The 13,569-nt window shown below is 31.5% G+C and overlaps 1 protein-coding gene across 2 annotated transcripts; it reads right to left on the bottom strand.

Moving 5' to 3' along the window:
* Positions 1–2,964: 2,964 nt before the first annotated feature.
* On the bottom strand, positions 2,965–11,876 carry LOC101249556 (autophagy-related protein 3). Of its 2 annotated transcripts, XM_004240713.5 has the most exons (10): positions 11,478–11,876; positions 10,976–11,046; positions 9,754–9,870; positions 9,499–9,665; positions 8,510–8,595; positions 8,351–8,402; positions 7,169–7,234; positions 5,946–6,073; positions 3,230–3,346; positions 2,965–3,154 (listed from the first exon to the last, which is right to left on the bottom strand). In XM_004240713.5, exons 1-9 carry the CDS (start codon positions 11,636–11,638, stop codon positions 3,250–3,252), a joined length of 945 nt encoding a protein of 314 aa, XP_004240761.1. In that variant the 5' UTR covers positions 11,639–11,876; the 3' UTR covers positions 2,965–3,154; positions 3,230–3,249. The 2 variants fall into 2 exon arrangements, with proteins under 2 accessions (XP_004240761.1, XP_069155230.1); XM_069299129.1 differs by lacking the exon at positions 2,965–3,154 and having other exon boundaries at positions 3,206–3,346; positions 11,478–11,853.
* Between the last annotated feature and the right edge of the window lie 1,693 nt (positions 11,877–13,569).

The following is a 13,569-nucleotide window of genomic DNA, read 5'->3' as shown; positions in this document are numbered from 1 at the left end:
ATCTTTTTTATTGTAATTTGTTATTAATAACATTTTAAGTTTCTTACCTCTTCATTTTCTCCTATTAAATAGATAAGAGAGAAGCTAATCTTACAAACATAATTGGAACTTTGGATTTATCATTCCCTAAAATTAATCTCATTAATTTCCCTTCTTAAACTAAGAAATATGTATCTCTTTATCTTCATAACTTATATTTCTATAATTTCTAACTCCTCATAACTCTCAAATTTTAAATGTGTAAACTTATGATAATTTATTGTGTTTCTCAATGAATATCTAAATAAATGTGTATTGTAAGACAATCCTTTTTTAAGCAAATGTTATTGTATTCTAATTCATATTTTATGTACTCATGATAGAAGAAAATCTTATGAATTATGTATATTGATTTTTTCTTGCTTTTTACTTAGTCATGTTCAAGAGATCAATTCTTGACCACAGAATCTGAATCTTAGTCTCTAAAATTTATATTTTCATAATCTTTATAACTCCTCGTAACTCTCAAATTTTAAATGTGTAAATTTATGATAATTTATTGTGTTTCTTAATAAATATCTATATAAATGTGTATTGTAAGACAACCCTTTTGAGGCAAATGTTAAAGTATTTTAATTCACATTTGATGTACTCATGATGAGGAAAATGCTATATATATATATATATATATATATATATATATATATATATATGAACTATGATAGAAGATATTTAATTTATTTGCCAAAATAAAAAATAACAATTGAAAAAAATAGTATAATTTGATGAATCATGTTTTTGTGATTTTATTTATTGTTTTTTTAAACTCACTTTAGTTTATCTATTCTTTATTTCACGTTTTATTAGAATTAATTGAAAAATAAAATCTAATTAATGAAAATATTGATCTCATAATTGAAGATTTTGTAAATTTTTTAGTCAAAATTGTTCTCTTTTTGCTTTGGTTTACTTATATGTTAATTGCGCTCCATGCAAATATTTTGTAATATTAAATACTTATATTTGATATACTATGAAAATCAATTTTGTAACTCTTTTGAAGTATAATTAAATATAGATCAAAATAAATAAAATAGTGAATATAAATATTTAATATACATTTTATGAAATTTAAAAATAGGACAAACATATATGCCAAAAAAGTTTATTCATGCATTTGATAAATTAATTTATTTTTATTAAATATGTATCTTTTGTAAATTTAAAATAAAAGATGAATACAAATGACTAAGTAAGTTGATTGGATTTTTAATATATTTTTTAAAAATAAAACACAAAATTTTTGTACATAAAAATTTTCCATATGAATTGACTAAATAAACACAAAAGTATGATTAAAATTTTAAATTATTTTAATATACTAAGTAATGAATATATATCTTACGGTGTTCATGTATTAATTTTATATAGAAAGAGGTGCAATCATTGATTTGAGAATGCAAGAAATATATTTGAAATGAAACATATTATCAGAGTATTCAATTTATTTAACTTTTGAATTTTATTATTCTATACACATAATATGTGAAGATGTTTATTATCTATCAAATATTTTTACGTAGTTTATATGAATCTTTTATCTTTATATTTCATATAAAAGATATAGATTAAAATATAGTAAACAAGTTAATAATTTTTTTGAAAAAACATATTCTCATTCGAGGTTGATTATATTGAAATTTAATAATAGCGTAACATTTTGGATAACATCCTTAAAAAATAAATTTGACAAATGATAACAATTATCTTTGATATAGGTGCAGCTAAAGAATCTAAAATACCAATAGATGTGATTCATGCAAAAATCTTACAAATTTAAATAGTATATTTGAAAAAGAAACAAAAACGATTGAAAAATGAAATATTCAAATGAGTTTTATCATATCAATATGAAAAAGGATAACAAGACGTGTAGATGTATTTTATTAGTATTTTTCAGTTATTTATGATATAATTCTTATGTACTCAAGAAAAAAATTACATCGGAGTATATGTTGTAATATAAAGATTCAAACTCATTGATATTCCAATAAAATGTAGAAAGTGACATATTAACTACATGTCCAAACAAAAAAATTACTAAGAAAATATATATTGACATTTGACATGTTGATTGATAATGTACTATCCATCATTTAATAGATTATATATATTAAATTTGTTAAGTTTCATTTCAATCGTCATCTCAAAACGATATTCATAATTAATATATAAGTAAAAAAAATAAAGTGATAATATTACGTTTGAAAATAAAGAGAGCTATAGAATTAATTAAAAAAAGTAATCCTTTAATATTTATTTTAAAGACCGCGCGAAGCGCGGCCAAATTCCCTAGTTAATACTAATGCAAAAAAAAATCAATTTAACACTAAAAATGACAATAATATTGAATATTTATTTTTTCATTTTACATATATTTAGACAATTAACATACATGATCTAATTTTACTTTCCTTTAATATTTAGTCATATAACTAGTACTTACTAAACTTATTTTAGCATTGATTTAATACTTTAAATTATGATTAGTTTCATTATGAATTGTTAATTTGCAATATTTATTTTACGCAATTTTATTATTTATTTTTTTGTTGAATATTTTAGTGTCATTAACCATAACATCCAAAGTAATGTATTGCAGACAAATTTCCAAACATCTCATCAACTAGAATTAATCCATAGTTCTATAAATAATAATTCAATATGAAGTTGAAGCTTTTACATCATTTAAAGCACTAAATACTAAAAACAAGGGATAGGTAAGAAACAATGCAACTCTAAAATTGTGTAAATGCATCTATATTTACAGTCTTATTAATATTTGAAATATGAAGGGAAATAGTAAAATGGAGATTTTTATGCTATTCCTAGACATTTGATGCATAAAACAAACATCATCACTTACTATTCATGTAGCTTTCATCCTGCTAACTTTAACTTAAATAAACAATTTCAGCCTTGCAGTGGATCGTGCAAAGTGCAAACTTGAATAACCTTTATTCTTTGTTAATATACAAAATAAACAAGGCATGCTGACGATTCATCATGCATGCTCCACATTTCTAGAAGAACATTTATAAATACTGTACAATTTATAAATAGGTATTGCCATTAGAGTATTTGACTGGTTGACATGTTATATGCCAGCATCAATCTGAAAAAACAAAATACAACATCCATATCATCTTTGCTAGTTAGGCTAAAAAATAATTTTACCACTGTTACTGACCGAAGGAAGTTGACAGCAAATCAGGTGCTACTGCTACCAAGATCAAAGTCCATGGTGTAATCATATTCAATTGTTGGAATAACCGAAGCCACAAACTTCAAGAACAGGAAAAGATACCTGCAAATGGTGATTGAGATCAACATTCAAGAGGAGACAAAAACCTGATGCAAGTAGAGAAACTAAAAGGAGATTCAAATTTAGGAAGTTCGTGCATTTAAGTTGTTGGGTCACATATGTCTCAAATCTTCAGTCTAAAACAAGCACATTTTACTCCAGGAAGCTTACTCGAATTACCTTTGATGATAATGAAAGAATCAGCGGCTACAGTAAGAATCATCGAAATCACTATCATTGGGTACAAACCCTCTTATTTTCTTTCTTTTAAGTGGCTACAACATGACTATAGCAGGAAAGTCAACCAGAACTTGAAACTGTCGAGGAACACTGCATCTACTTCGTAGGATAAGTAGAAATAAAATTGAGCATATAACTCCAAGTGTACTTCCCATAGATGAAAATAAAGTGAGATTAAATGGACTGTGGTGCCTAAATGTAATATCAGATATATAGGCTTGGGTTTATAACATGATGATATGATATACAACAACACTACGCTTTAATCCTAAACAAGTTCGGATTGGCTATATGAATTCTCACCAACCATAGTTTCCATTTAAATTCATCACAGACCAACAGCAATATAAGAATTTTTTATAAGTATATGGAAAGTAACATAAGTTTCTATATTTCCCACTGGCATAATAATCTCTAACAGCGCTAAGAGATTCCTAGAAAGCGTAAGACCTAAATGTGTGCTACATACAAATGACTAAAGTATATTCTCATCTAATCGGTATTATTTGCTTATAGAAATCATTTCCTTCTATTATTCTCTATTTTTCGTTAAGTCCGCATTGATTTCAAAAGATGGCAAGTCTTTCAAGGCAACCTCCTTCCATGTGATTTTAGATCTACCCAAGCATCTTCACTTTACATAACTTCACACCTAAGGACCGGTGCATATAGAGGTCGAGTTAGGACATGACCAAACCATCTCAAATGACCCCTCATTTTACACATGACCAAACCATCTCAAATGACCCCTCATTTTACCTCACGTGTAGTGAGTGCACCTTCAGGCCAATTGTAGTCATTTCTTATCTTGTCTGATCTCATAACGCACATCCATCCAGCCATTTGCATCTCTGAAACACTCATCTTGAGGATGTGTTGAACAGTCCAATATTCACTCAACATTGCTAGTCTTACAACTGTTCTATAGACTTACCTTTCACATTGTTAGCTATTATAGAATACCCAGGGCACTCTCCATTTTAACCATCCAATTTTGATTATGTGTAATATCTTACATCCCAGGGATTTGGCTCAACAGTAAAAGTCAGTATATTTGTGAGTGTGTGCACACATCACAAGTTTGAACCCATGAGGACCAAAGCCCGGTATTGAAATGGGAGGATGATAGAGGAGCTGCACATACCCCTCTGAGTTTCAAACCTATACAGCCAACTGTAGCTGGGCCATCTAAACCTTAAGGAGACTCTCAATTATCAAAAAACGATAGAGGAGTTTCACATAAGTTTTGTTACACTATAAAAAGATACCTAACAAGATGGAAAGCAAGTTTTTGTGAGACCTATAATGTAATATGGGAGACTTGCCCTTCAAGGCCCAACAGATCCATAAGATGACTGTTGTAGAATGTGAATATCAAATTGGATGTACGACCGTACAAAATATGACAAGATTTGAAATAATTACATCAGACAGATGGTGCAAGTAGTAAACATAGAGGATAAAATGAGAGATCGGGTTAGATAGTTAGCTCGTGTCCTACGCGAACCTTCCAATGCACCATTATTAGGTGTTAAAAATGATGATTTAAGCTCATAAAAGGAATGAGAAAGATAAAAGATCACTTTGCATCAATAGACTTAACAAAAACTTAACGCAATAAAAAGAAAGTATCCCATGTAGGCGATACAAACTAGTTGAGATTAATCAATTAACCACACAAGGGTAACTTAGATTTGGAGAAATCCTGACTCTTAAAATAAGTATTGGAATTAAATTCACTTGAATAGAAGTATCAATAATGATTCTTGTCTATGTTGCTCAGACTCTTCAAAAATGTCAACGTGGCGTGTTTGATTCTCCAAAAGTAGAGTATTTTTGGAGAATCAGACACGGGTATGGCATCAAAAGTGAAGAGCCCGCGCAACTTAGTTCTTGTTCCAAAATATTCCATTGAAGCCAAAAGTATACTCCTCCATTTGTCAAATTAATAACTTGAGGTCATTGATAAAAGCTAGATGGAGGAGGGTAGGATTGAAACAATGTCTCAGTCATTATTACTGATACTGCTTCCATGTCTACCACAGCTAAAATATGCTGCTGCAGCAGCAGGAAACCTTCTCATTGTTTTTAAATGCGAAGACCAATTACGGGAGACACCAGTGAATCCCTAAAAATTGAATGCCAAAGCATCAACTTTCCTGAAAAACAAATGCCACAATGAACAGAACCTCCCTCTGGTTCGTCCCTGCATAGTATAGCTCTTTGAATGAAACATGCGAACAGAAATAAATGTTCCCCAAGTATCCCCATGTAAACAGATCGTATGTGTCTTATGTAAGTGCAACTATGCATAGTGCTTAATGGAAAACACAAGGATACTAGAAAAGAAATTAGAGTGTACTTGTCAACTTCGGGTTCAACTCCTCTCAACATCAAAACATCAATAATTTTCTTCATCACAGCCCCATGTCGGCAAGGATGCACAGAAGCATGTTTCCCTGGAAGATGTGGATGGTCTTCAATGGTCACCTGAGTTAACAATGTTGAGAAGGAAAGATTAAAATGAATTCATCGACAAAATAGTTGTAGTAGTTAAATAAGAGAAAGGGCTATAAAGGAAAGGAAGTTGATAACAAAGTGACAGTTCATTCAGTTGCTTAGATCTACAATTTGGTTCATGAACAAAAGTTTTAGTCAGCTAAAATGGATAGTGCTCGTCAACCGAAATAGTCCTTGGTGGGTTTGGATTTGTACTGAATAGATATCGCATCAAAGCAAGCATTCAAGCTCTATTGTGTATAAGGAACAAGAGGGCCTTGAAAAGAGTTATAGTGGTCAAATGTGAAACAAATCATTGCCTCATTAGTTGAATTTCTTAGAATATGGTTCAATTGGAAGCTTGTAGGAGAGAAGAGATGGGGAAGAAAGGGATAGAGAGTGTCTTTAGGAATGTTTGATTGCTATCCAATTAGGCGGCAAGGCTCTGAGTTCAGAGGAGGCAAGTGGTTGTAGTGGGGAAGGAAGTAAAGGTATAAGCAACAAACTTTTGACAAACTATGCCACATTTAGTTTTCACTTCAAAATTTAAATTTAAATAAAAGAACAACAAAATTTAAATAAAAGAACAACAATGATAAAGAGAATAACATGGGGAAAAGTTGATAAGTTGAATGCATGCACTTGGACTTGATTTCCAGATGCCAATTAGCAAGAAAGAATCCAACCACTTATGACCAAACTACCAGACCATGTTTGATATAGGTTTTGCAGGATATTATATTTTTCACACAGTTAATGGATAACTTCAAAAACCCTCACCACACCATCATATGCAATTTCTTATTTAAAGGTTGGCATGGATGTGTGCAATAACTAAAAACAGGTAAGCTGAAACTGATTCACTAAGTGAGTTTCTTCCTTGTAACTGAATAATACACAGCCCTGAGATTGCAAAGCAAACAACAATACCATCTGGGTTAGAACTTCTCAAGAAATTAGACAAGGAGCAATGTTCTACATTGCTTGGACCAACTACTGCAATTTCATTTACAAACAAACAACAGTAAGGAGAAACCCATTTAAGTTTGTCCCCAAATACATTAAGACTTAAAAGATGTATCTCACCGTCTTGCGTGCATGGTCTTGACTGACATCTTCAAGTACGAGTTCTGGTTGCAAAAGCATCCTTGACTGTCACATAAAATCAAAAATAGTGCTTACTGCACATGACGAATATTATTACGGAAAAAGATCACCCCTCACAGATGCATAAACTTATAGTGTACTGTATTGCAATCAGACATGAAGTTCCCCAAAAGACCACGATGCATATCTAAACAAGAGAGGAACTTTTTCTGAAAGCAACATTTAATGGAAATACATTGTACAAGGATCTTTCCAAGTATCTTAGGAATAGAAACTTCAGTGAATTTTGTAAAGATATGGCACTTGGGCCTAACTCACCCCAAAAGCTAGCTCATGAAGGAAGGTTTGTCAAAGTCCATACAAGGAGAATGAATACCTATCCCTCTACCGAAATGGGACCTGTCAACACTCCTCGCACGCCCAGACCTCAACTAGAACGTGAACAATTCTAAATGGGGGCCAACATCGGTGAACAACATAAAGATATGGCACCTGGGCCTAACTCAACCCCAAAAGCCAGCTCATGAGAGGAGGTTTGTCCAGGTCCATATAAGGAGATTACCATCCCTCTACTTATGTGGGATCTCAACAAATTTCGACAAGGAGAACCACATTGGTTCAAAATTTCATCTTTGTGCAGATGTTGCATAGTGTGAACAGAATTAGGACTAAGAAGAGTGAAGCATGCTTTGCTTAGAAATGAGCACAAAGATTTTTTTTGCGTGTAATATGAAGAGAAAAATAACCTCATGTTAAGTATCACATTTACTTACATTGACAAAATATTGCATTCCCATATTTGGATAAGACTAAGAATAATGTATAATATAGCATAATGAGAAGGTCAGTGTTTACTGAGCACATAAAGAAAGTGATATCAGAAAGAAAAGATAATATAGCACTCTTAAATTATTCGAGCTGACAGAGTTCCACCTGAGGCAACAGGAAAAAAACAATTTCCACTACCCCCCCCCCGGCTAAAAGAGGACACCCATAAATCCAGGTGAGCTCTCGCTGTATCATCCATTTCTTCAAATGTATGGTTACTAAGTTATTTATTTCATGAATTTGTCGGGACCATCTTGCAACTCTTTCCATTATAAGAAAAAGGTGAAAAAAGTAGTCTTCAAGGCAATAACAGGAGGTTTTATTTTGACTGACCTCATCATATCCAGTGAGCCACACACGAGGTGTTTGATAATATTTGTCATACCTACAAAAGTACATATGGACAGTTGGCGTAACAGTTATTAGCACTCCTCTTTAATCAGAAGTGCATGAAATAGCCAACATTACAAAAGCTAATGAATGAAATCTTACGTGATGCTGACATCATAGGTTCGTGTTCTTAGAATGTTGTCATCATCAGGCTCATTGGCCACAAGATATGTAGTCTGAAGGGTGGCCTGCAGTAAATCATGAGAAGTTAACCATTTTGGTACTACATGGAATAATCTCAAAGCTGATAATTTACAAAGATCCAACAAACTGAATTTTGAGCCCAAACAAAGATCAGAGCAGCATTCTTTCTATTTATTTTGGAAAAGAATGTGAATGTAGCCAATGGTCATTGAACTGAAAGACAGCTTCCAGAAAGTTTGGAAAGAGTTTCCTTGCATATAACAGTACCAAATAGAATTTTCTTATTTAAACTATACCAGGAAAAAGGTCAAATTGAAGGCAACTATTGGGTACAAAAAGGAAAAGAAATAAGGATTCTTTTTCTTGTTTATCAAGAAAGATTCCCAAAGGATCCATCAGCCCATCAAGTTATTCTAAAATCCTGTACACCTGCTCAGGTCAATGTTCGGGCAATGAGATGCTAACAGTTTCTCACTAATGAGGAATGACTGAGCAGTCATTACACTTCTAAACTATTCAGTATCTGCCTTTAGCTGTTTAAAAACTACCAATAACAAACGGTCAGTTTTAAACAGCTCTTTTTCAAAAATACAGTATTAGTAGAACAGAACATTTAACTATAAACATCACGGACACTATAAGGAGAGGCATTTGGTTGGTGATAGTGACACTTATAGGAACAATTCACCAAATGAAATGAATTTTTTTTACATAAACTCAACCAGAGCACCAAGAAATCCATTATCAAAGACCATGAAGAAATAGCATCAGGAGTTTTAGATTATGGGCATGAACCACTAGAGACAAGTAGCCAACAGATTGGATCATGACTCTGCACGAAACCATTGTGGTGGGACTTTTTATGATCAAATACAACGTGAAACAATACGCTGTTAAGATTACACAGATTTAAAACAATAATGCATTCAGCGAGAGACAGTTCTTACAGGGTCTGTTTCTATAAGATTGTCAGCTTCCTCATAATCTCCCATGTCAGGTATGTCCTCCTCTTCCTCGCCTCCAAAGTATGATGGGATTGACTGGATAGTGTTCTTCTTGTTGATTTCTGATGCGTCTATAGATGGCAAATTATCATCCTCAGCACCATTGTTTTCTAAGAAATAAATGGGATGAAATGTCACGAGGCAAAATTGATAAATAAAACTCAATTTGTTACTGGAAAGTATTGATATACTAGATACCTTTTGGTTTGCCATGAGTTGCCAGCCAACCATCATTATCTTCATTATCAAGAAGAACTTCACCTCCAGCAGCCTCATATTCTTCCTCTATTGATGCAGCTCTTCTCAGACAAGGAACTGTGTACAAAGTTAAAGTGGCACATCACTTGTGCTGACACATAACAAAAGTTTAAAGTGGAGCCCTAGAGCAACGGTAAAGTTGTCACCATGGGACTTATAGGTCACGGGTTTGAGTCATGGAGGCAGCCACTAATGTTTGCATTAGGGTAAGCTTTCTACATCACAATCCTTGGGGTGCGACCCAGCTAACGAGGCTGCTTTGTGCATCGGACAGCTTTTTTTAAAATGAGAGTATGAGACAAGTAGAGAACGCCTATGAATAAAGAAATCTCTGAAAGAATGGTCAAGAGAACTACAACATACATAGTTCCACCTTCTTTCAGTGGTATGGGGTGCTAAAATTCTTAAGAAGTCGTTAAAGATTGGAAATCTCAAAATAAAATAAAAATTACCAATTCCAAAGAGAAGATTAATGAGCTAGGTTGGAAGAGGATACAGCACGAGGCAACAGAAGCATCCTTAGCAAGATGCTTAAATTGATATACAAGGAGCAGACTGAAACGCATAGATTCAGTGTGTAACATATCTTAGAGACTTAGACAATACAGTTCTTAGTCCTATTTCCTAACCTCATAGTTACTTCTCAAGGTTATCATGATATCACTTGAAACAATAAGACACTGAGCATAACATGTGTTGGACAATAAAGATGTGAGTCCTCATGCTCCCTTAGCTCATGGCTACATCCATACGCATCAGTATTGTTCTTCATATTAGATTATTAAACCTCCCTTTCTCAGTAAGCTCTTGAAATTGCATAGAAAGGTTTAACAAGTTAGTATTACAGATTATCAGTTCTGGATTCTGATGATGATGGATATCTAACATGAGGATAACATCTCCAAAAGTTACATGGATACATCAAATGTGTTAAGACTGTCAACTTTCAACTATTGACCAGAACTTCTTAGTTTTTTTGTTTATTTTAAGGATTAATTTAGCTTAAATTAAATGAGTTATTCTGTTAAAAAGTGTAAATTTATCAGCTATTAAGTTAAAGAATGAATTCATCATGCACCTATCACTTGGCTAACTCATATAATCCCTAAACAGATTGAATTCTATGAAAACTACTAGCAGGATGATGGTTGTAGATACATACCATTTCTAGTTATCAAAAATTGCTTGTCGGCTGGTAAATAAGACTTCCTCTTACTAGGCTCACCTGATTCCCTGTTAATGAATCATGAACCATGACATAAGAATTAGATGCAACAGCAATAAATCCAATCAGAACTTTACAAGCAGCAGAAAAACGTAACATTAGGTTGACCAATGCATAAATAAAATCCTGGAAAGCACACTCTTTTTTCTTGTCATGTTCTAAAATCAAAAAATTGATCAACATATCAAGTGAAAGTGCATAAACCTTCAACGATTTGAGAAATCAATAGTCCGATCAATCAATTTTCACTTTAGCATCAAAACAAACTCTAAATCTATTATATAAGATAATGACCAACAAGTTGGATCATATGTCAACCGGGAACAAAATATAACATAATAATAAGGCTATATACATATAAAATCCAGTGTTGCCCTTGAAAAATTAACATTATTAACAACTTTTTCAAATTAGATCTAATTCAGAAAAGCAAAATTACCAAGACCAGGTAGGGCATTTGGAGACGAGATTATCTCCAGCTATGACGAATTCGCTGACGCTGAGAACACCTTTTTCTTTGAAAGCAGAGACGGTACGAGGGCTAGTGATTCTCTCCACCGTACCCTTGAATGCTCCGTGAAGCTGTGACAGCACCATCATATACTATACTAGTAGATTGTAGAAGAATCAGTTTTGAATTTGATGATCGATTCAAGCGTTATACACAAACAACAGCTTCCGTCTTTTCTACTCTTTCCCGGAGTTGACAGAAAAGACGACCTGTTGAGCTTCTTTCTTCTAGATTTGGGATGATTAATGCTATCTCTAGGTTTCTAGGAATTATATTATGCTACTAATTCTTTCACTTTTATTTAAGACAATTATTCAAAATAGTCATGAAATTTAATGTAAATTATTAATTTTATTTATAAAATTAGTGATATTCATAAAAATATTTTTTTTATTTGATCAACGTTATTTAGATATACTCTGATTTTATAATATAAGTGAAGAAAAAATAATTTAAGATTGTTAATAATTTGAGAATAAAATTAGTAATTTACATTGAATTTAGGATTATTTGCAATATTTTTTCTTTGATTTATTTAATGAATTTACAAAATTTAATTATGACACATAAAAGTGAATAAAAATTTTATTTTCCTTTTAATATAAACTTAAAGAGAATTAAGTATAGGAGACAATTAAGTGTTAAAATAACAATTAGTGGCAAGCTTGATCTAGTTAACTCAAAAAAAAATTAGTTAAAGATAGAAGCAATTGAGGTGTGAAATATAATTTTTAAAACTACTCAAATAAATTTAAGTAGGCGTTTGGATATATAATTTTATATCACAATATGAAATTATGAAATGAAATTAATGTTTGAACATGCGATTTTATGTTGATTTTATCTCATCATTTTATATCATGAGATGAAGGGTGTGTTTGGTGAAGAAAAACATTTTCTGGAGAATGTTTTCCAATTTTTTCATGTTTAGTTGGGACAAAAGTTTTGAAAAATAGATTTGTTTTTAAAAAAATTATTTCAATTTCAATATTTTATATTTTCACCCCAATTTCGGACCCCCCGGCACCCCCCCCCCCCCCTCTGAAAAAATTAAGTTTGTTTTTAAAAAATTTCGACATCAAATTTTAATTTTTTTTTCACCCCCACCCCACCTCCCAAAACAAATCAGTTTGTTTTTAAAAAGTATTTTCAACTTCAAAAATTTTATTTTTTCACCCCTAGCCTACACCACCCCCAACAGCCCCCCCTCCCCCTCCACACATACACAGTTTCAAAAAATATTTTATACTCTAATAAAAATAAAAGATATTTCTCAAAAATATTTTTCATTCATAAATCAAATATTAAAAATCATTTTCTAAAAATATTTTCTACTCACCAACCAAATATGAAAAAATAAGTAATAAATCTACTTTTTTTCAGAAAAACATTTCCCTTCGTACCAAACACACTTGAAATCTCAAATTCTCTAAAAATCATGATTTGAAAAAAAAAATCAAATATAGAATTTGATCCACAAGGTTATATTTTGTAAATAAAATAAATCCACATTTATATCCTCTAACCATTTTTATCATATGTAATAAGATTTATAATTCATATCCCTACTTTTATTACCATTTATATCTTATATAATGATTAATCTCACTAACATAGAATTTATTAGTATCATTTCAAATCAATTTCTGTTTTACTATTTCTATTCACTAAATTAATTATTTTTTATCAAAATTATTTACCGACTAAATTGACTAACAAATAGCTCAAAGTAACAATGTTGATTCGTCTTCTCAGTCATATGAACGAGAAATGCAAGCTCAATGTGAGAAGATTGTTCGTACTATAAGGAAATTATTTTAAAGACTAGTATACCACAATTAATGTTTCATTTTATTTTGTAATTGAATAAAGCTTAATCAATAAATATTGTAGTTTTTAAGAATATCTTTGTGATAGTGTATTATATGATTTAATAAATGTCGCTTATTTGGTAAGATTATATAAAGAATTGAGATGGTTTTAATAATTTTACAACTTATGAGATTTTTATGTTTATGGA

Source organism: Solanum lycopersicum, chromosome 6 (assembly GCF_036512215.1).
Source record: "Solanum lycopersicum chromosome 6, SLM_r2.1".
Classification (NCBI taxonomy): domain Eukaryota; kingdom Viridiplantae; phylum Streptophyta; class Magnoliopsida; order Solanales; family Solanaceae; genus Solanum; species Solanum lycopersicum.
The sequence above is the reverse complement of the archived record's forward strand: the minus strand, read 5'-3'. Positions and strand labels throughout refer to the sequence as shown.